This window comes from Oryx dammah, unplaced genomic scaffold (assembly GCF_014754425.2).
Source record: "Oryx dammah isolate SB20612 unplaced genomic scaffold, SCBI_Odam_1.1 HiC_scaffold_21, whole genome shotgun sequence".
NCBI lineage: Eukaryota > Metazoa > Chordata > Mammalia > Artiodactyla > Bovidae > Oryx > Oryx dammah.
The window spans coordinates 17,362,974-17,385,490 of record NW_024070205.1 but is presented as its reverse complement, the minus strand read 5'-3'; the positions used below and the strand labels follow the sequence as shown (position 1 = coordinate 17,385,490).

The following is a 22,517-nucleotide window of genomic DNA, read 5'->3' as shown; positions in this document are numbered from 1 at the left end:
GGCATGCAAACTCTTAGTTGTGGATCCCAGGGAACTAGATCCCAGGGATGGAACTAGAGCCCCTATCCTGGGAGCACAGAGTCTTAGCCACTGGACCACCAGGGAAGTCCCCGTAGTTACTATTATGATATCAACATATACTTTATCTTTGGTGGTTAGCAGCACCTCACATTAAAAATTGTTGCCAAAATCTTGGCTCCCAGTCCACTGATGCCAAATAGAAATACAGAGACAGAATTTGGAGAAAAGAGAAAGAGTATCTTTATTATTTTTGCCAGGCAAAAGTGAAACATAACAGGCTAGCACCTCAATAACTGTGCCACCATCTCTCAGGAATAGGGAAATGTTTTATATCCTTATGAAGGTCTTGCATGTTTTTTTTTTCTCCTGCAAAGTTTCAAAATGACCACAGCTAGCATCAGGCAACTCAGCAACTAGGCCTGGTGTCCCTGAAGTTATCAGTCCTAGACCTTCTTTCTGAAATGCAGAATGCTGGAAGAGAGTGTAGGGGGAGAAGAATGCCAGGTGCAGAGTATAATCTATATGGAGTCAGAGAGCAATTAGCTTTGTGAAGCTTTGTGAAGGACATGTCCAGTTACAAGTGTTTATTAGCAGTAACAGCTAAAGAATAACCAAAATTATTTAACTCTTGCAGGCCTGTTTGGTTGGTGTGTGCCAAAGGCCATTCACTCATTTATGTTTTTGCTCCAACAAAATCAAAGCTAATCTGCAGCCACAACATCTTCTTCCCACCTTAGTGGCCATCTCCAGCCTGCCACTTCTGCTGGCACCATCACCAATGAGCATTTGCTGTCATAGGCCATGCATTGTCGCTCCTTGCCCCTGAGCTTTTGAGTCACCCCTTAAAAATAAAAAGTTCTGGATGGAGGATCTGATTGCTGAATCTAGGACAGGTGTCCAAGTCTTGCTGCCAGGAGAGCAGAGAGGCTGTCTGGACCCTCAAGCATTTATAATGGGAGACAGTCCCTCTAAGACTCACACGGTTTTTCATCTCAAATAAGGAGAATGGTCAGAGACTGAGTAACGAAAACTCCACAAAGCCCCAGTCAGTGCGCTTATGCCTGACCCCTTCGGTGTTCAAGATCCTCTTGGGGCTGATTTGTGTGTATCCCAGGACAGTGTGAGGAAGGATCTCAGTGTAGCGGATCAGACCCGAAGCTGGGACTACCCACAATGACTCGCCTCTCCCTCAAGTGAACAGGAGCTTAGCCTTCAAATCCATTTGAAGGCAAGAAAAAATGAGCAACAAGTTAATTTCCACATTAAAATCTTCTGAACACTTGTCTTACAACAAGTCTTTCTCTGTGAGTAAACTTATGCTGAGTTCCGAATTTCCAACTTGTGACAAATGTTTTAGACCTTGGTACTTTGGGAATATGTTAGAAATGTCTATTTTCTCATCATTTCTTATTGTTCTTCATCTCTAAGACTCTTTCCATGTAGACAAAAAAACTTTCTGCTCTTGTCTTTGAGTTGCTCATGACCCCAGAAGTAGGCCTGGCCCAGTTTACAATTGAAAAAAATGTTATACCATTTATACAGTGCGTGGGCTTCTGGTGTCTCACTTGGTAAGGAATCTGCCTGCAGTGCAGGAGACCTGGGTTTGATCCCTGTGTTGGGAAGATCCCCTGGAGGAGGGCATGGCAACCCACTCCAGTATTCTTGCCTGGAGAATCCCCATGGACAGAGGAACCTGGCGGGCTACAATCATGGGGTCGCAAAGAGTTGGACACAACAGAGACTAAACACACATACCATCCTGAGAAAAATTAAAATGAAAGAATTATAACTTTCCCATATTGCCTCTTGCTTACCTCTGTTTTCTTGGAGTAATTGGCCTAAATGAATGAGGAATTGATCAGGAATAGAACATTCTTGGTCAAAACTGGTCACAGAAAATCTCCAGTTCATCTGTATGCTGTGATTAGATGAAAATGTTGAATAGCTTTGTTTCAGTCTTACACTTAATTTCTTAGATATGTGGGATACCTTTTTCTAAGTAGATCCTTTCCATACAGATATTGTTTACATCTTACTTTATAACATCTATGGGAAAGTCTAATTAAACATATAAGGATATACATAAGAAGTAGTGGAAGAAATTATACAGAAAATTACATTATTATGAGAAAATCCAGGAGAGTTATTTCTAACCCCATTAAAGTATGTTTTTCATGTGAAAGGAAGGTTTGATTTACTGGCATGTTTGAAACAACACAAGCTATTGAATCAGATAGGCAGAGTCCAATCTCAATGTTGCATTTACTATTTTGCATTGAAAAGGAGGTGATGATAACCCCTATTTTGCATCACTAAGAACTGAATGAGAATCAAGTATAAACACGTAGTCTAATTCTTCTACATGAAAGCTAATGTGTGTTCAATCTCTTTTCAAACCCACAACCAACCAGAGGAAACTCTCTGGAAAAGAAGAGAAGGGGTAGAAAACAGCATGGATATTAGGTTGAATTTTCCATCTTATCTGAGAGTCAAGTCATTAAATATTTATTGAATACCAGTTAAATTTCTAGAAGGATATTAGATCCAAAAGGCACATCCGAAGTTAACAGATTCCTACTCCCTCAAAGAATGAAGTCAAGTTCAAGAGACAGAACTTCAACTCAGGATCTATAATTAGACAACAATTAAAAGGAAACTGTCAATGCACACCAAATAGTATGGACTAAAGCCCTAGGTATAGGAATAATCTGTACAGTTAAGGGAATTCAGGAGCCCAGTTAAAATAAGATTTATCTTCAGATTGAGTTCAATACCAGAGGCATAGAATCTGGAACCCCTAGCAGGAGGTGTCACTGTGCATTCATAAGTGGCAGGGTTCTGTTGAAGTGGGTGCTGATTCTGCTCCTAAACAATCAGTAGCAGGAAGAGCAAGGCGACATGAGCAATGCTGGTGAGTCTCTGAAAGGGATGTCTCAGCAGCTTTGAGCACCCCAAGTAAGGCAAACCACTCACCTTCGCAGTGTCAACAGGAGTGAGTCAATCAGGGACACCACATGTAGACTCTGTGTTATTCGTGCCCGTTGTTTTTCTTCTCTCTTTTCCCCTTTCCCCACCTCATGCCATCAGATCTTTGAGGATCAGATAAGGCCCCATTGATAACACAACAAAGGCAACTAGGAGGAATACCTAAGAGGAAAGAATTAACATGCATATCGACCATTGCGTGTCATACTTCTTCCAGGGAGAAGGCTGGCATGAGGTCTGGGGTTATCCAACAAATTCTTTATTACCAAGTCAGTATCACTATTGTATAGAATGACTGTTGAAAAAAAAAAAAAAAAAAAAAAAAGAATGACTGTTGAAAGCCTCAGATTATTCTGAAGTTTGAAGGCAGAACAGGTACGAATGGAGATACAGGAGTGCAGGATGGGGAAGGGGAGTATGCGGAGAGCCTTTTTCCTACACCCCATGACGACTGCTTTTAATCCCGAGCGCTGCCACAGTCCCGTCCCTTTCACCATCAGTGTATGTGTGGCTACAAAACAATCGGTTGAGAAATTTCTTCCAAACACCACTTTCCTGCGGTCAGATCCTCTCAATAATCTGTTCAACAAATCCATACCAGGCTTTATGAATGACAAACAAGTGAACAAGTGTCCAGAAGATTGACGATCTTCTCTTGAAAGAACAATTCACCCAACACTTACAGAACACTTTGCAAACACCGTTAGTGTCTAGAAGAAAAACAATGAGCAGACAAAAGTCTCTCCTCTCATGGAGCTCAGTCTCGTGAGGAAGATAGATGCATCCGTGAGTGAAAACAATGACTTGATAATTGCTGATGGAAGTTGTACATGACCATGTGAGGTGACGGGAGGAGTGATCAATTTCACTATTGTGGTACATCCTGCCATTCTTGGTTCACCGGGGAGATTTCATGTAAACCATTTCTTGATAGATAGCAATTTGTGAAGCAGCCTGGGGTTGAGAGGATGTTTCAGGGGATGGGCATGTGGGAACAAAGATACAGAGGTTGGATGTGAGAGTGCACGCTTGTGCAGGAAAGTGCAATGTCTTGGCTGGTCAACCGGAGGCGACATGGAGTGGAGCCTCCCAGGTGAGGCTTGGAAGGAACACAAAAACCAGATCGGGTGAAGCCTTAGATACTGCACTAAGGAATTTAGTCTTTATCTTGTAGGACAATGAAGAATTGCTGAAGAGTTTTAGCAATAATATGGTGGCAGTGATTAGAAACAGCAAGAACATTTGAAGAAACTGATACAAGAGTCTAGATGAGAAATGATAGAGGCCTGAAATAAGAAAGTGACTTTGTGGATGGAGATGCAAGAATAGGTGCCGTAGATACACAAAAGGAGAAAGCACATGCTGCTCCATGGCATGCGGGGGTACTGAGAGAGAAAAACAGAGAGCAAGAGAAATCAAAGACGATTTTCAGGTTTCTGGTTCAGACAGTTGGAGGGTGGTTCCAGCAACTGAGACTGGGAATATAGGAAAATGAGCAGGTTGGGAAGAAAAACTATCAGATCAGCTTTAAAAATTTTGAGATGAAAGTGCCTGATGGGTGTCATGTGGAAACATCCCATAGCTCATTGGATACTGAAACCTAGAGTCAAAGAAAGAAGTCTGGACTGAGAACATAGATTTTTAAGTTATCCATGTGGAATAGATTAAATAAATCAGGGAATTATAAAAAGATGTGCAGAGGGCTGAAGAGAGAGACAGAAAAACATAAAAATTTACACTAGATAGCAAAAAAGACATCTGTGGAACAGAGGGCAAAAATTGGCATCTGTTCTATTATAATAGTGTTTGATTGTCTGGGTTTCTCTTTCTATTACAAGAAAACAATAACCACCAAAGTATCATTAGGAAAAGCAATAAAGGGAATTGCTTAGTTTTCTTATATTATTGTAACTTCATCCTAGTGGAGTGACACTTACTCTTCTCATCACACATTTGGCTAGACTGAGAGATAGGTCTAGTCTAATATTTAGGTTTCTCATTTTGTAAGTCTTTCATTATAAATTTTAGGTATGATAGAAAAATGCTGGGCCATTAATAGGACAATTAACTTACTCTTCGCTAGTTAACATTATACACTAAAAAGCATAGACAGTGAATTAGAGTAAACTTAGAGAAGCCACCGGTGGTCTCTATGCTTGGCTTTGAGACAGTCAGCATTTTTTCCTTGTATTAATTTGGGCAGCACAATGATCAAGCTTGAAAGAAATAATAAATATGTTACATAACCAATATTTTTCCAAAAAAGCTCTTTGGGGGTTTTAATGCTGGGCCAAAACCAAATAGTTGAAATTTGACTTGGTTTCTGTAAAGTGACTGCATAAATTAAAGATGGTGGAGTGAATAGTGTAATGTGAGAGTGCCCAAAGCTAACCTCATTTCCGGCCACACTAGTATAACTTAGAAGATGGGCAATAGTTGTCTTATGCTCTTCCCTGGGAAGAATATGAAATGCTTGAATTATGGGTGCCCCTCAGGCCAATGAGAGGGGAGTCAAAAATGGAAAGAAGGCCACGCAAGGAAGTACTGAAGAAATGCTTAGTGATTAGCCAGAGTGGGCAGAGGTAACCAAAATGTTGTCATGTCTTTATAAATATGGGAGCATTGCCCTTTAAAAGTGAACTTAGGTGAATTTGGTCAAGCTTCAGAGGGCAGAATTTCAACAAATGAAAAGAAAATAAAGGAAGGCAGTTCACAATAGGAAGATATTACTAAACTATTTGCTTTTCAGTTCAGTTCAGTTCAGTTCAGTCACTCAGTCATGTCTGACTCTTTGCAACCCCATGGTCTGCAGCACTCCAGGTTTCCCTGTCCATCACCAACTCCTGGAGCTTGCTTATACTCATGTCCATCAAGTCGGTGATGCCAACCAACCATCTCATCCTCTATCATCCCCTTCTCCTGCCTTCAATCTTTCCCAGCATCAGGGTCTTTTCCAATCAGTCAATTCTTCACATCAGGTGGCCAAAGTATTGGAGAGTTTCACTGGAGAAGGGAATGGCAGACCACTTCAGTATTCTTGCCTTGAGAACCCCATGAATAGAATGAAAAAAACTATTTTATTTCTTCATAAATGTAATGGGCAGCCCTGTAATGTGGCAAGCTTCCCACAGCTGGGAGTGCTTAAGCAGGGTTGCAGAGGAGGGTTCTGGAAAAGGGAAGGAAATTGAGTTGGATGACTTTAAAGCCATCATCATGTGGAAATTTGCCCTTGTGAAATGACCCATTCAGTTGCTTCATTTTCTCATCCTAAATGCAATCCTGCTTATAAGAGTTTTTTTTCTTCCCTTATAGAGATAATTGGTTCGACAAATCTTATAATTCTGCTGGAGGATGAAATCTTTGCCGATTTTTTCAACACATTTCTTTCTCTCCCGGTAAGCATTCTCAGACTTAAATCCAAATGTTTCATCAACACCCAAATAGTGAATATCACTGAGCTGAGTGCCTTTTTAAAAAATAAATAAAAACTTCATATCAAATCAAAACTATTTCAATTTGAGCAAATAAATATGAATCAGAAAATCCTCTAAAATCTCCAGGAGTTCCCATTACTGATATAATAAAATCCCAAATCCCCAGCCTCCTTACCTGTCCATGGTTATCTCTCATCACACCCTTTGCTGGTACCTAGTGCTCCATCCATCTCTACCCTGCAGGGGGTATTCACTTGGCATTCTCTCCCTCCATGCCTCTCCCTGGCTGGGTTCTTAAGTTTCCATATTTTTACCCACCAAACTCTTAACCATTTTTCAGACAGCTACTTAAACCCTGCTCTCCTTAAGGAGTTCCAAGGTCCTCCCAATCAGAACTTATCTCCCCCTGCCTCTGTGCTCCTTGACACTTTGCTACTCTCTTGTGTTGTATATGTGTGTTTTCTCCACTGGACTGTGAAACTGTGAATTCCTCCAGGACAAGAACCATGGATTATTCACTCTGCTCTACTCCCCTCATTGGATGTTTAACACATAGCAATTGCTGAGTTGTTAACTGGAAGCAAATCTATATAGCTTCTTAATCTATGCAACCAAAACAAACCTCATACATCAAAATATTTTTAAACCCAGGCCTACATCAATCCTGCATTTTTTTTTTTTGTTTGGAATATTTGGTTATATCTGAAAGCTGGTGCCTTGTAAATAGTTGTTCAATTCAGTGTGCCTTTTTTCATCGAATGCTACCTCACTGAAATTTCGTACAACTAGGAAAAAACACTATTATTCCACAAATACCTATTGGGTGGTCATTTTGTGCCAGATGCTAGGCTTAGTATTGGGGACATGGATATTAATTATATACTATCGTGTCTTCAAGGAATTCCCAGTCTAATGTGGAGACCAGTATTTAAGGTGAGTGCAAAAAAGGGTTGCGCATGACATGACTGACATCTCTAGGAGGTGGTTACATTGGAAGAACAGTCCATTCCTACTTTGGAGAGTCAGAAAGGGACCAGTGAAGAGGTGACACAAACCAAGGCTTGAAAAAAGACTAGGTACTTGACAACTGGCTGAGGATGAATAAGGGGGGAGAGGGTGGATAAAGAAGCAAGAAGAAACGACCGGAGGACTGAGTAGCAAGAGAAGAAGATGCCTTAGAAATGTGATACACCAAGAGTTCAGCCAGAAATTGGAGCTTTAGCCTCTCTGCTGCTGCTGCTAAGTCACTTCAGTCGTGTCTGACTCTGTGTGACCCCATAGATGGCAGCCCACCAGGCTCCATTGTCCTTGGGATTCTCCAGGCAAGAACACTGGAGTGGGTTGCCATTTCCTTCTCCAATGCATGAAAGTGAAAAGTGAAAGTGAAGTCACTCAGTCGTGTCCGACTCTTTGCGACCCCATGGACTGCAGCCTACCAGGCTCCTCTGTCCCTGGGATTTTCCAGGCAAGAGTACTGGAGTGGGGTGCCATTGCCTTCTCCATTAGTTTATCACAAATACTGTGGGAATATTCTGAGACATTTTGATAATCGTGGTGAGATAGATACCTGTAAACATAGAAACATAGAAGCATAGATACCTGTAAACATAGAAGCCATTTCCAGTTAGTCTCAAAGCTGGTTGCCTAGGTCTCAGTGCCTTCTCCATGACAAAAGAGGACAGTAGCCTAAATTTTCTATATGATTTTGAATATTCTTTATGCCCCCCTGGATCATGGAAAGAGCAAGAGAGTTCCAGAAAAACATCTATTTCTGCTTTATTGACTATGCCAAAGCCTTTGACTGTGTGGATCACAATAAACTGTGGAAAATTCTGAAAGAGATGGGAATACCAGACCACCTGACCTGCCTCTTGAGAAATCTGTATGCAGGTCAGGAAGCAACAGTTAGAACTGGCCATGGAACAACAGACTGGTTCCAAATAGGAAAAGGAGTATGTTGAGGCTGTACATTGTCACCCTGCTTATTTAACTTCTATGCAGAGTACATCATGAGAAACCCTGGTCTGGAAGCACAAATTGGAATCAAGATTGCTGGGAGAAATATCAATAACCTCAGATATGCAGGTGACCCCACCCTTATGGCAGAAAGTGAAGAGGAACTAAAAAGCCTCCTGATGAAAGTGAAAGAGGAGAGTGAAAAAGTTGGCTTAAAGCTCAACATTCAGAAAATGAAGATCATGGCATCTGGTCCCATCACTTCATGGGAAATAGATGGGGAAACAGTGGAAACAGTGTCAGACTTTATTTTTTGGGCTCCAAAATCACTGCAGATGGTGATTGCAGCCATGAAATTAAAAGACACTTACTCCTTGGAAGGAAAGTTATGACCAACCTAGAAAACATATTAAAAAGCAGAGACATTACTTTGCCAACAAAGGTCCATCTAGTCAAGGCTATGGTTTTTCCAGTGGTCATGCATGGATGTGAGAGTTGGACTGTGAAGAAAGCTGAGCGCCGAAGAATTGATTCCTTTGAACTGTGGTGTTGGAGAAGACTCATGAGAGTCCCTTAGACTTCAAGATCCAACCAGTCCATTCTAAAGGAGATTAGTCCTGGGTGTTCACTGGAAGGAGTGATGCTAAAGCTGAAACTCCAGTACTTTGGCCACCTCATGTGAAGAGTTGACTCACTGAAAAAGACTCTGATGCTGGGAGGGATTGGGGGCAGGAGGAGGGGATGACAGAGGATGAGATGGCTGGATGGAATCACTGACTCGATGGACCTGAGTTTGAGTGAACTCCGGGAGTTGGTGATGGACAGGGAGGCCTGGCATGGTGCAGTTCATGGGGTCTCAAAGAGTCGGACATGACTGAGCGACTGAACTGAACTGAACTGAGCTGAATGCTCCCCTGAGTATCAATAATTTGTACCCTTATTCCTCACCTCCTCAGTCCTCTCTACTTTCTCCAGTTCAACAGGTTAGGCAAATCCAAAGATGTTTCTCTTTATGAAAAGGCTTTATGCCTTTGATCTAACTTTCTAGGTCCTGGAGAAATGAATAATGCAATACACAAAGTAAACACCTTTTAAAGTCATGAGCTTTGGCCTTTGCACACAGACAAGATAACTCCCAGTTCAGGGCAGGATGGAGCCAAAAGATAAATGAATCTTGTAATTTAATCTTTCTTTGTTGTTTTGCGCAAAGCAAGTTGATTCACTGGAATAAATTTACGAATTAATGTCCCTTGAAATAGGAAAGCAGTGGAACCTCTCTTTCCCTGTGACTACAGATGGACCATGACACTCTCACGAAGAGATGCTCTAGACCCCCTTTGGCTGTTTCTTAGCTTTCTTTTTCAGGTCTTTGGCCAGACACCATTTTACACTGTTGAAAATTCACAATGGAGCTTGTGGCCAGAAATACCCCACGACTTGGTGAGCATGATTCTTGAATGGTGGATGGTTTGGGATGGGGGAAGAGGCAGGTGGATTTGAAGTGTGGATTGGGGGAGGGGAAAGGACAGGAACACATGACAGGGTGACTATGGAAGAAACTACAAAGCGGGTGAGTAGGACAGACAGAATCAAGCCAGGGAGACATTTCTCCTTTTTGCATTTTTATCTCTTAGGCAGTTGCTGCTGAGTTCTTTCCTCTGTATTTTAGCCCATGGTTAGCAAAAGAAGTTAACCTCTCATGTCCACTGTGATGGTTGGGTAGTAGATGCTTGGAGCACTGTGTTGAGAAGAACTCTGTAGGCCACACCTAAGCCAGAAAGAGGCTGGGAATTGATGGCCAATACCTGCATGGGTGTGGGAAAGGAAGTGCAGCCCATGGGCCCATAGCAATTATTTGCATTGTAAAGTAAGCGTTAGTCACTCAATCGTGTCTGACTCTGTGAGCCCATGGACTGTAGCCCACCAGGCTCCTCTGTCCTTGGGATTTCCCAAGCAAGAACACTGGAGGGTGTAGCCATTCGCTCCTCCAGGGGATCTTCCCAACGACGGTAGCTCAAGTCAAGATGACACTTGACGGTTCCTAATGACTACTTGACCACAGGGCATATCTTTTCCCCCAGTCGTTTCTTTTTATATGTTTTTTTCCTTGTTCTTGTCCACTGTCTTTCGCTCTTCCCCTTCCTGTTCTCCTTTTCTACTCTGTAGACCTTGGACTCAGCAACGCCTCCCTCATGCCCTTTTTGTGACAGGTGGGATCAGAACAATCACACTAAGCATGAAGCCATGCTCACAGCAAAGTTCTGTTTTTCTCTGGGATCTGGATTTCTGAGGAAGACACTGCACTCTGATTCTTATGCATATATTTGGTTTCCCAAGGAGAATCCCAACACTCAAAAATTTTATCTTCTTATCCCATCTCTGGGGATTCGATCCTTTGGGTATTCCTCCCTTACTTATATGGTATGTGTCACTCTTTGTGTGTTTTTGTACATGTTGTGCTGTTGATATGGGTTGGGAGCTAGTGAAAAGTTGTAAGTGTTCTTACAAAGAAGCAAGTTGAGTAAAGTTATGACTTGACACCACAGACCGAAATCTCTTCTGCTTCTCCTCTATCAAGCAAAGCTTAGAACTATGTCATTGCTCTGTTTTTGTTTTTTACTTAGGTCTTTGCTTAACTCACTCAGGAATAAGATTTTTTTGATGAAGGGAAAAGTCTTTTCTTTCCTACCAATCCATTCACTCCTTTGAGAGCCTCTTAGATACTATTTTTAATCAACACACCTCTGGGCCAAATATTACAAGCATAAGGTTATCTAATTGCTCCTTGCTAAGCTGCATTTCTTAGCAATTCAGTTCCATTTCTCCTTTCTGTTCCTATTTTGTTTGGACTCTAGATTGCAAAGTACAAAGGATTATTGACCTGGTTGGAAAAATATCGATTACCTTTCTTCTGTAAAGCCAACTTATGTTTCCATTACATCCTCTGTCAGGAGTTCATCAGTTTCATTAAGTCCCCAGAAGGAGGTAAGCATGTTGGGGCATGTGTGTATAGAAACATGGGGAGCCAGGTTGCAAACCATCCTGTGTCTCTCAGTGCTATATATAGGTGCAAATACTGGCTGCCTTTACAGCCTTAGATGTGTGGGTGGCTTAGCCTGTATTGTGGCAATAGGTGATATCTTAGGCTGAAAAATTGGTACCAAGAACAAGAAACAGAAGTTAGTTGGGCTGGGCTATTTGTCTCACTGCAGCTAGAAATGAGAGAGGTAATGATGGCCAAAATGCCTATAATACGTTCAGAATCAAAGGTAGCTCACCACCTTCATTGCTATCACCTGGCCTATGCCACCATCATTTCTTACCTGGCTGGTTTTTTTTTTTTTTTACTTCTTATTTTATTTTGGGATATAGCCAATTAATAATGTTGTGATAGTTTCAGGTGGACAGCAGAGGGCCTCAGTCATACAAATACATGTATCCATTCTCCTCCAAGCTCTCCTCCCATCTAGGTTGCCACATAACATTACACAGAATTCCCTGTGCTGTATAATAGGTCCTTGTTGGTAATCCATTTTAAATATAGCAGTGTGTGCATGTCCACCCCAAGCTCCCTAACTATCCCTTCCCTCCATCCTTCCCCGCTGGCAACCATAAGTTTGTCTTCTGCCTGCCTCACCTGGCTATTGACGTCATCTCTGAATCAGTCTCCTTGCTCGCGCTCTCGTTCTCTTCTCCCAGCAGCCAGGGGGAGCCTTTTAAAGCTTCCTTTAGATCATGTCGCTCCTCTGCTCACTGTCCCTTCCCACCACCACCACCACCACCACCAGTGGCTCCCATTTCAATCTGAAATCCACAGCCCCTGAAATGCCTTTCCAGATCCTAGAGACCTAGCCCCATTTCCTTTCTGATCTCATCTTTTCCTACTTCTCTGTTGTTCATTCCATTCCAACCACTTTGTCCTCTGCAGTTCCTCACACATGCTGGGCACATTTGTATTTCAATGCTTTGCACCAGCTGTTCACTCTGCCTGGGGCGATGCTCCTCCAATATATTCACATTGGTGCCCCACCTTCACCTTAAATTTCTGTGTACTTCTCACCTCCTCAGTGAAAGCTACCCTGGAAGCCCACTGCCCACCCATCCAGCCCCTGCCCAGCTTTACCTATACCCTCCTTTGCTTCTTCATTTCTTCCTATAGTGCTTATAACCTTCACCCTTACTAGAAAATGTATTTATTATGCTTATCATTTATTGTCTGTCTTGTTCTATTTACAGATGTATCCCAAACACCTAGAATGGTACCCAGCATTTAGTAGGCCTATAATAAATGCTTGTTGAAAGAATGAATGAATAAAATTTTCACCTAGGGTTGAATTGATAACTTGACTCAGCTCAACTAGCCAAAGGAAACTAGGGAAAGTGACGATTTGGGAGATCCCATTGAGTAAAATATTGTAACAAATTGCCATTATACTCATCTCCCTCCTTCAACACATGTATTGGAAAACTTGCTCTCAGGTGGGGATCATGGAAGGCCAGTGTTTGGAGGATGATTTTGATCTGTGGATTGTATGTAGCTTGTAGGACCCCCCCCCCCATTCACTTGAAGCATGTCACTAGAAGGCCTGGGTCTGGCTTCAAAATCACCACATAGTCAGAGCCCTACTCATCTCACTGGCCACCATTTCTCCTCACTCCTGTTGAGCGAATGGGAGTCTGGCCACGTGCCAGGATGAGAGAGGGGTCGGGGGAAGAGCTCATTCTCAATCTCTTACCATGGACTTTTCCTGGCAGCCAAGATGATGAGATGGCAAAAGGCAGACCAGTGGCTACTCCAGAAATGCATTGGCGGGGTCAGAGGGATGTGGCGCTTCTATACCTACCTCAAGGGCAGTGCAGGTGGGTTCTTGGAGTTGTTCCTGGGGCCTTTGCAAGTTCTTAACAGCTTCCAGGATACCCTGGAGCAGTTCTACTGCTGCTACTAACAGTTCTGTGTATCTATGGTGAATACAAAAAGTTTTATAATACAGTTTGGGTAGAAGTCTTTGGAAACTGGGGTCTATTATGTAGGTTACGGCAAAAGCACTCAGAGTCCCTTTCATGTATTCATTCATTTTACAGTGTTTATTGAGCACCACTGTATGGCAGCCACTGTGCTTGCAGATGGGGATACAAAGGTGAACAAGAGCCCTAAGTCCCTGCTTCCTGAAGCTGCCATGACAGTGGGGAGACAGACAAGGAACAAGTATATACACAAATCCCTGTAGCAAAAGTGCTTTCTATTCTACTGGGTCCAGTAGGTGATGAGTCTAGGAGGCTGGCAGTGAATACTAGCTGACATTCCAGTTCAGCATCATTAAATTTGACACAGGGACAAATCTTAGTATAAAGGTGAAATTCTGGATTTCCAGGGGTCAGGCAGGGAAGAACTAGACAGATTGTGTTATAGTTTGTCATTCAGACTTCAGCCCTGGCAAAGCTATAAAACGGGGAATGTAGTCTTTGGCACCTTTGGGCTCCAGTGTCCTTCTGCAGGCTGCTCTGGGTCCGTGATCTAGGAAGTGTTCTTTTTACCCTGATCTTTATTTTTTGGACAAAACTTGAATGTCTAATGATCTATTCTCATGTGGTTTTTCCTAAATGACAGTTTTTCTACAATGCCTCTCCCCCAAAAAATCATGAAAGAGTCCTACCCATTAAGTCCCTTTTCTGTATGTCTCCCATCAGCTCCTGCATTAGGACATTTCTGGAAATGACCCCTTAAGCCAAAGGAGTGGCTCAAGGTGATGTTGGAGGCAGTAGAGCAGGCTGGGGGTGGAGGTGGGGTGGGGGTGTCAGCTGCCGCACTCAGATGCAGCCACTGAAGGGGCAAGCTTGGGGTGCAGTTCAGTCTGCTGTCTGATCCATAGGTGATCCTGTCTGACCCCTAGGTGAAGACCTGGTGGATTTCTGGATTCTTGTTGAGAAGATCCTGAGCATAGATGAGATGGACCTGGAAGTGAGAGACCACTACCTTTCCCTCCTCTTTGTGCTGAAGGCCACCCATCTGCAGGAAAGCTCACGGGTGGTGACTCTCTGCAACATGAACATCAGTAAGAATCATAAAGCATATCTGAGGTGAAATCCCTGGGAGATGCAAGAAAAAAATCAATCCAATGTCTGATAGTCCTCGGTCCCTTGCCTTGTAGACTGCTCCTCTCTCCATTAGGGATGCCAGTGGGAACCCCAACCCTTAACAGTGAACAGTTGAGAGAGACAGTTGGCCTTAAGCTGGTATGTGCCTCTTCCTGAGATGTTGCTTGTTAGTGAAGTTTAGCTGGAAAGAGTGAAGGGGAATTGGGACAAGGTAATTGAACAGTTCCTGTACTTTCTAAGCCTGCATGGCTTGTTTTGTGGTTTTTTGTTGTTTTGTTTTGTTTTCAATTGTTATCTCTAGAACAAACTCCAGTCCACAGGAGTCCACAGTCCTATGCAGTACATGTCGCCTATGAGCTAAGACTGTTTTTGTATTTTTAAAAACTTAAATAAGACTGTACAACAGAGACTATAAATGGCTCACAAAGCCTAAAATATTTACTATCTAACTCTTTATAGAAAAAAAGTTTGCCAGCTCCTTCTCTAGAACATCAAATTCATTCAAATGTATTTATTTATTAAATGAGAAGGCATTCCTAACCCAAAAACAAATGATGTGCTCTAGAAGCTGCACTATTTGGGGTTAGTCACACTCCTCTCTATTTATATAGATAATTGGGAATTGATGATATTAAAATCAGGGCTAGTCAGGACTTTACCAAATTATCCAGTCCAAACTCCTTCCTTTAGTCAGATCTAACTTTGAGAAATTCCATTCAGAGGTACATGTTTCTCTGGTACCATTGCTTTTCTTTACAGTAATGTTCAGTAGTCTAAAAAGTAACTTGAGGAATCCCACAAAATGGTTATTTCTCTGGGGAAGAAGCAAGGTGATGAGAGTAATAAGGGGTCATTGTGTGCTGAACAAACCCTAAAATCATGTTCACTTTATCTCTGACCTGTCTAGGGTTGCATGAGGAATGAATGAAACACAAATACGTTTGGAAAAATTCAAAAACCGAACTATCCCCACATCATTTTCATCCTCTGTCTCTCTTTATTCTTCCCAGAGGCCCTCCTGAACCTGTCCATCTGGCATCCCAACCAGTCCACCACCAGGAGGGAGATCCTGAGCCACATGCAGAAAGTAGCCCTGTTCAAACTCCAGAGCTATTGGCTGCCCAACTTTTACACCCACGCCAAGACAGCCATGGCCCAGGAGGAATCGTGCCAGGCTGTGATACAGGAACACGAGACTCGCCTGTATAGTATCTGCTATACCCATGAAGGAGGGCTCCCTCTGAATATGAACATCAAGAAGGCCCACCAACCCCAGAAGAAATACTCAAGCAGGAAGATGAAGAGGAAGATGTGGCACTTGATAGACCATGGCTCATGGTCTCTGGAAATGGATACCAATCCAGATACCAACACAGTGCCCCCCCAGGAGCTGGATTCTCAAGACAAGGTGGTTATACAAAAGCCTTTCCTGAAAGAGGCCTCTTCAAAGGACAGAATCATTAGTTCCCCGGAAAAGGATGTTCTCTATGCCAGAAAGTCCAATGTGAAGAAGAAAGCCAAGAGCCACCTCCACATGGAGGGCCTCTTTGAGACAGCGTTCTCAACCCGCCTGAGGACTGTCACCCCCATCATCAATTACTCCTCGCACGTGACCATCAAGAAGGCTGTGAAGCAGAACCTCTCCTTGGGGTACACCCACTGGGCCCTGTGTGCGGATGCCTGTGCAGGGAGTCCCTTCCGGGACCACCTGAAGAAGCTAAATTTGAAAGTGGAGATCCAACTCTTGGACCTCTGGCAGGACCTGCATCACTTCCTCAGTGTCCTGAGGAGAAACAGGAAGACTGGGAAAGCCATCTTTCGGCACATGCTGGGCAACAGGATCTGTGAGCTATACCTGAATGAGCAGATTGGTCCACGCCTGCCACTCAAATCCCAAACCATTGAAGGCCTGAAGGAGATGCTGCCCTCTGGGGATGTGAACCCCTGGATTCCCAGAACCCAGAAGGAGATCTGCAAGGTAGGCCATACGTTACATGGGTTGGTATCTGGAAGATTAGGTCAAGACTGACCAAAAATCCTACCTGGTCATCTATACTGACTAACTTAATGATATAATTACCCACACAATACATATTATCTCTAATGAGTAACTTATATGAATTCCCAAGAAGTAGCCAGAACCCCGAAGTAGGATGAAGATGGAAGAGTAGTCACTACCCATCTTTTATTTCTCCTTCAATTCCCCCTGATATGGAGTCTCCCAACCTCAGACTCTTCTACTGAAGGATGTTTTAAGAACTCTGAGCTAAATGTCATGAATCAAAATACAGGGTCTCCCTTTCCTAGACTAGCCATCATAGAAATGGCCAAGTGGGAGGATTTATTCTTATTCCAAAACATTAGATAAAAGCTGAGGCTATCCTAGACACCCACAGGAAGTAATAGGTTGACTATTGTCAAAATCTTGGCAGAAAACAAGTGGCTGAGCCAAATTGAGGAGAGAGCTCAGTAAAAAGGGACTACTTACAAAGAAGGGTAGGGAAACCACAGGGCCAGTAAGGTGCATTGGAAGTTGTGCTGGACTAGTAGAGAAACCAGGGTTAGAACCCAGGAGTTCTTGGCTGTAAGTCCAGCACAATTTCCAGTGCACCTTAATTATCCAGGATTGCACATCTGGGCAATGTTGGTTGAGATCTGTCCAGGGGGTGCACAGTCAAAGCTGTCTGCACAGTTCCTGAGTAGAGTTCCAGAGCCCTCCTCCCTACCTGCCCCACCCTTTGTGGAGGCATTTGGAACTAGATGGAGGCTTAGATAGGCTGTGTTTCCTGCATCAGCAAATCCACACAGCAAAGCTCCCTCCCTTGGCCTTTGGTCTGCTGCAAAGATATTAAAGGTATTTATATTATTAGACAATGCTGGGCTATCACAGTTTCTAAGATTAAAAATCTTGATATCATTTATGACTCACCTCTTTGTCTCCCACTCGTGTCTAGTCTGTGGGTGAATTCAGTTGGTCCAGCCCTAAGAATATGCAGAATCTGATATTCCTCCCCTCACCTGTTATAACTACTCTTATCCAAGCTCTGTCCAAACTCACCTGGATCACTGCAATGGCTTCCTGGATGATGCCTCTAGATCTGCCCTTGACCCTCAGCAGATCCCTTTCCACACTGGCCACAACATAAGTTGTGTGATTTAACGGAAAATAAAAGTGAGGACATTGAAGACAGATGGCTGTCTCCAGTAAAAGCCAAAGTCCTTGCTAAAACCAGCAAGGCCTACAGTGTCTGTCCTCTGCCTCTTCTCTCGCCTCACCTTCCTCTGCCCCCGTGCTCATCACTTTGGTCGTGCCAGACACAGGGCCAGCTCAGCCTTGCTGCTCCTGCTGTGCGTAATGTGTGGATCCCCGTGCGACTGAGTCCCTGCCTCCCTGAGGTTTTTGCTCAGGTCATCTCTGTGAGGCCTTACTTGCCCGCTTTACATAAAACTTCAGCCCTATCCCCATTTTACTTTTTTCCTTAGCACTTACCATGATCTGGATCCATGTATGTATCCTTCCACACATACATACATATACTCTGTGTGTATGCATGTATAATCCTTATGATGTACATGTATGCATTTGTGTGTACAGTGTACATCTGTTATATACACATATACTTGTATTATATTTTAAATAAATATACAATGTGTATACATGTTATATATGTGTGTTATATAGGTAGATTTTTTTAAACATATTTTGCTTCTTTTCCTTCTCCTCGCGAGGGCAGAGGTTTTTATGTTTCATCACTAGTCTCCAGGCATCTAGAAAGCTACTGGCAGTGTAGTGTTGAATGCTCAATAGTGCTGATAGGGTAGTGTTGAGTCCTCAATAGTACATTCAGCAGTCATTTGTTGAATCAACTAATCCCAACTGGAGATGACCCTTACTTCGGGCTTTGCTCAGGACAATATTTTCTGGTTTGAGACACTTGTTTCTATAATAACTCTCATTTTCATCCATCTGTTCAACCATCCTCCAATTATCCAGTTACCTTTTGTTGAATATTGATAGCATGCCAGCTAATATATGTCTGTTTCCTAACTTCTGATTCACTTATGTGAAAACAGAATCCATGTAGAATATAGGGAAAAAGTTTTAAATCCTGGTTTTAGGACCATTTGGCTAGGTGGTCTTGAACAAACTAGGAAGTCCAAATTCTTTATTTTTCCTAGGTCTCTTTGTCCTCAGATGTAAAATGAGAATTGGGATAAAATCATATTTTGTTATTATATCTGTGAATTCAATAAATTTATAGAAATGTTGAGGATACTATACTGTAAAAGGCAAATAAATGAAAAGGGAAAGACGTGGAAGACAGAGCATCAGTCTTAAAGTCGGCTCTTGTTTTCTTTTTTTTTTTCCGTTCTCCCATATTCCTGTGCATTTCATTTTTTTTTTATATAAATTTTTATTTTTACTTTATTTTGCTTTACAATACTGTATTGGTTTTGCCATACATTGACATGAATCAGCCATGGGGAGAGGAAGATTGAGAGACAGTGCTAAAGATGTCAGGGATATGAAATTTCATAGACAAGGAGACCAACAATGATGATAAGAAATTAAACTGAAAGTTCCTTAATTAAGAGAAAATCTAATGGAAAATAGATTCACAGTTACCAGGGGCTGGGGGCAAAGAAAATGGGGAATTGTTGCTTAATTAGTACAGAATTTCCATTTGGGGTTATGAAAAAGTTTTGGAAATAGACAGTGGTAAGAGTTGTATAATATAATGCATGTAACTAATGCCTCTGAATTGTACACATAAAAAATGGTTGAAATGGCAAATTTCATGTTATATATATTTTACAACAATAAAAATTTCTTTTTTAAAGAGAGGAAGTAAGATTAGAGACACAAAGGACATTGAGTTTTAGTGAAGAGAGCCGACGGCTGTGAATTTGAAGGCCAACCTCTCCACTTTCAGATTGTTTTATCTGACTTAGAGGGCTGTGGGGCCCCTTTGTCCTTGCCTCCTCAGCATTACAATGGGGATCGCAACAGCCCCCTCAGAGAAAGGCACTGTGTGTGCAGCGTCTGACAAGCGGTGGCACACAAATGTTCATCCTCTTAACGCCCCTTAATCAGATCCTTAGAACCTTAGCATCAGAGGAAGCCCTGGAGGTTCCCTCAGCTTCCACTCTCATTGTACAGATGACAGAGCAAGGTCAAAGGTCTCACTGTTGTCTCCTGGCAAGTGCAGAGCCAGCATCCAGATTCCCCTAGTCTTGCTGCAAAGTCAGCAAACTTCAGTCCTGGAGCCAAATCAAGCTTAAGAAAGAAAGTAAAGAAAGTGAAGTCGCTCAGTTGTGTCCGACTCTTTGCGACCCTGTGGGCTGTAGCCTACCAGGCTTCTCTGTCCATGGAATTCTCCAGGCAAGAGTACTGGAGTGGGTTGCCATTTCCTTCTCCAGGCGATCTTCCCAACCCAGGGATCAAACCCAGGTCTCCCGCATTGCGGGCAGACGCTTTAACCTCTGAGCCACCAGGGAAAGCTTACCTCATATATTTACATAGCCAGTGAGCTAAGACTGGTTTTACACCAATATCTTTACTAGACAGGGTGTTGCTGTTGTGGGTTTTGGGGGTTGGTTTTTTTTGGCTATTGTAGCCTTGTGGAATCTTAGCTCTCTGATCAGGGATTGAACCCATGCCCTCTGCAGTAAAAATGTGGAGCCTTAACCACTGGGCTGCCAGGGAACTCCCTGGTTTTACATTTTTTAACAGTAGGAAAAAAACATCCAAAGAAAAATGCGTCAGATCACATGGGTGTTATACGAAATTCAAATTTCTGTGTCCATAAATAAAGTTTTATTACAACATAGCCATGCCCATTTGCTTATGTGCTGTCATATGCTACAACTACACAGTTAACTCATTGCAGCAGACAGTGTGGTCTGTGGCCCACACAGACAGAAATATTTGCTATCTAACTCCTTACACGCTGTCCTGAGGAGAGGCCAAGAACGTTTACCAAGTGACGGACAAACTCAATTCTGAAGGAAACTCTTAACATTCTAACTAAAAAGAACTATAGAAAAATAAAAATAGTAGGTTAAATTTTAAAAAAATCATGGTGTTTTTAGATATTATTTTATTTATTATTAGATAATTGATAGGAGAAATCTGCTGGTTGCCTAATGGGGGTTCCTGTGTAGGTTACCATATTTTTTTCCTCTGGCTTCATTTAAAATTCTTTGTCATCAACTTTGGACGGTTTTAAAACAATGTGTTTTGGAGAATGTCCTTTTGGGTTGAGGTATAATAATTAGGTATTCTCTTAGCTTCATGAACTTGTATATCCAGTTCCTTCTCCAGGTTTGTATTATTTCTTTAAATAAACTCACTGCTGCCTTTCCCTTCTTTTCTCCTTCTGGAATGTGCTTTATGTTGCCCTTCCTAATGAAATCACATAGCTCTTGTAGCAACTCTTGTCCTTTTTCTTCCTCCTCCTCCTCCTCTTCTCCTTTTTCTTCTTCTTTTTAGGCTCTTAGTTCTCTCTCCTCTTCTCTCTGTATCATTTCTAGATTTCTATCTTTGAGTGTGCTAATCTTCTCTTCAATATAGTCTGCTCTATTTCCAGTGCTTTTTTTTTCCCTTTTTTCCTGAGCCATGCCATGTGGCTTATAGGACTTCTGTTCTCCAACAAGGGACTGTACTGGCCCACAGCAGTGAAAGCATGGAGTCCTAAACCACTTGACTGCCAAGGAATTCCCTCCAGTGCTTTCTAATGCATTCTTCATCTCATTTCTTGAGTTCTTCAGGTTCAGAATGTTTTTTAGAGTTTCAGTCTCTTTGGTAAAGTATTCCTCTGTTCATTAATGTTATTCCTGAACTCATTGAACTGCTTTTCTGATTTTTTCTTATAGCTCACTGATTTTCTTCATGAAATGATTTTTAATTCTCTATCAGTTAGATTGTAATATTTCATGACTCTAGTGGAGAATTGGTTTCTGGAGAACCATCATTTTCTTTTAATGATACCATGTGACTGTGTTCTTCATAGTGCTTGATAAGTTATTCCTCTGCCAGTGCATTTGAAGTATTAGTAGCAAACATCATTCTTATTTAAGTAAAGGTTTATAACTTGATTGTAACAATTCAAAGGGCTTCCCTGGTGGCTCAGAGATAAAGAATCCACTGTCAATGGAGGAGATGCAGATTCGATCCCTGAATTGGGAAGATCCCCTGGAGAAGGAAATGGCAACCCTCTCCAGTACTCTTGCCTGGAGAATTCCAGGCTACAGTCTGGCGGGCTACAGCCCATGGGGTTACAAAAGAGCTGTACATGACTTAGCGACTAAACAACAATTCAAAAAGTTGGTACTTAGAGGCTTTTCTTTTGTTTCTTAGTAGGAGGTGATATAGCACAAGTTTTTGCTTTCTCTTACCTGAGTGCCTCTGGCTGTGTTTGAGAATTGGCACTTTCCATCCTCCACCACCTCTGCTAGAGTTCTCCCTGGTGTCTTCATGATTGCTGCTTGCGCTTCTGGGGTATCTGGTACCTTGCTGCTGGTTGTACCGTTGCTGTCACTGGCATCACTTCCTGGGGTACGGGGATGATGGACATCTCCACTGTGTCCGAGAACACCTGGATCAGGTGCTGGGAGGGGAGGGAGGGGAGGAGCTGGAATTGTGGATGCTTCTGCCAGTCCACCCATCTTTAGTGTATAGATGGGTGGACCCCGTGAGCATCCTGGTGTGTTGGACAGAGAAGCATTTGTTGAATTGTGGGTGTTCACTAGTTGTAAATTGAAGGAGAGAGACAAAGGGAGCATCTTATACCATGATGCTGATGTCGCCACTCATAAATCTTTGAAACCTCAATAGACATCAATGGAATACTCATTTCACATGTTGTCTTAATATTTGATACATATATATTTAGAGCTTATCCATTAGTAATACTATGTTACATTATAGATTCCTATTATTCAATCACTGAGTTGAATTCTTTCAGGAATATACTTCACTTTGGTTTTCTCAGAAGCCTACGAGATCTGATAAAGTTATTAAAA

General features: G+C 42.4%; 1 protein-coding gene across 1 annotated transcript in view; it reads left to right on the top strand.

Moving 5' to 3' along the window:
- The first annotated feature begins 2,919 nt into the window (after positions 1–2,919).
- The window catches only part of RGSL1 (regulator of G protein signaling like 1), a 66,156-nt gene continuing 46,558 nt past the window's right edge, over positions 2,920–22,517 (top strand). Inside the window, exons 1-6 of the mRNA XM_040263849.1 lie at positions 2,920–2,932; positions 6,319–6,401; positions 9,762–9,836; positions 11,252–11,381; positions 14,288–14,449; positions 15,503–16,470. Coding sequence (XP_040119783.1) covers positions 2,920–2,932; positions 6,319–6,401; positions 9,762–9,836; positions 11,252–11,381; positions 14,288–14,449; positions 15,503–16,470 — 1,431 coding nt within the window. The remainder of the gene's footprint in view (positions 2,933–6,318; positions 6,402–9,761; positions 9,837–11,251; positions 11,382–14,287; positions 14,450–15,502; positions 16,471–22,517) is intronic.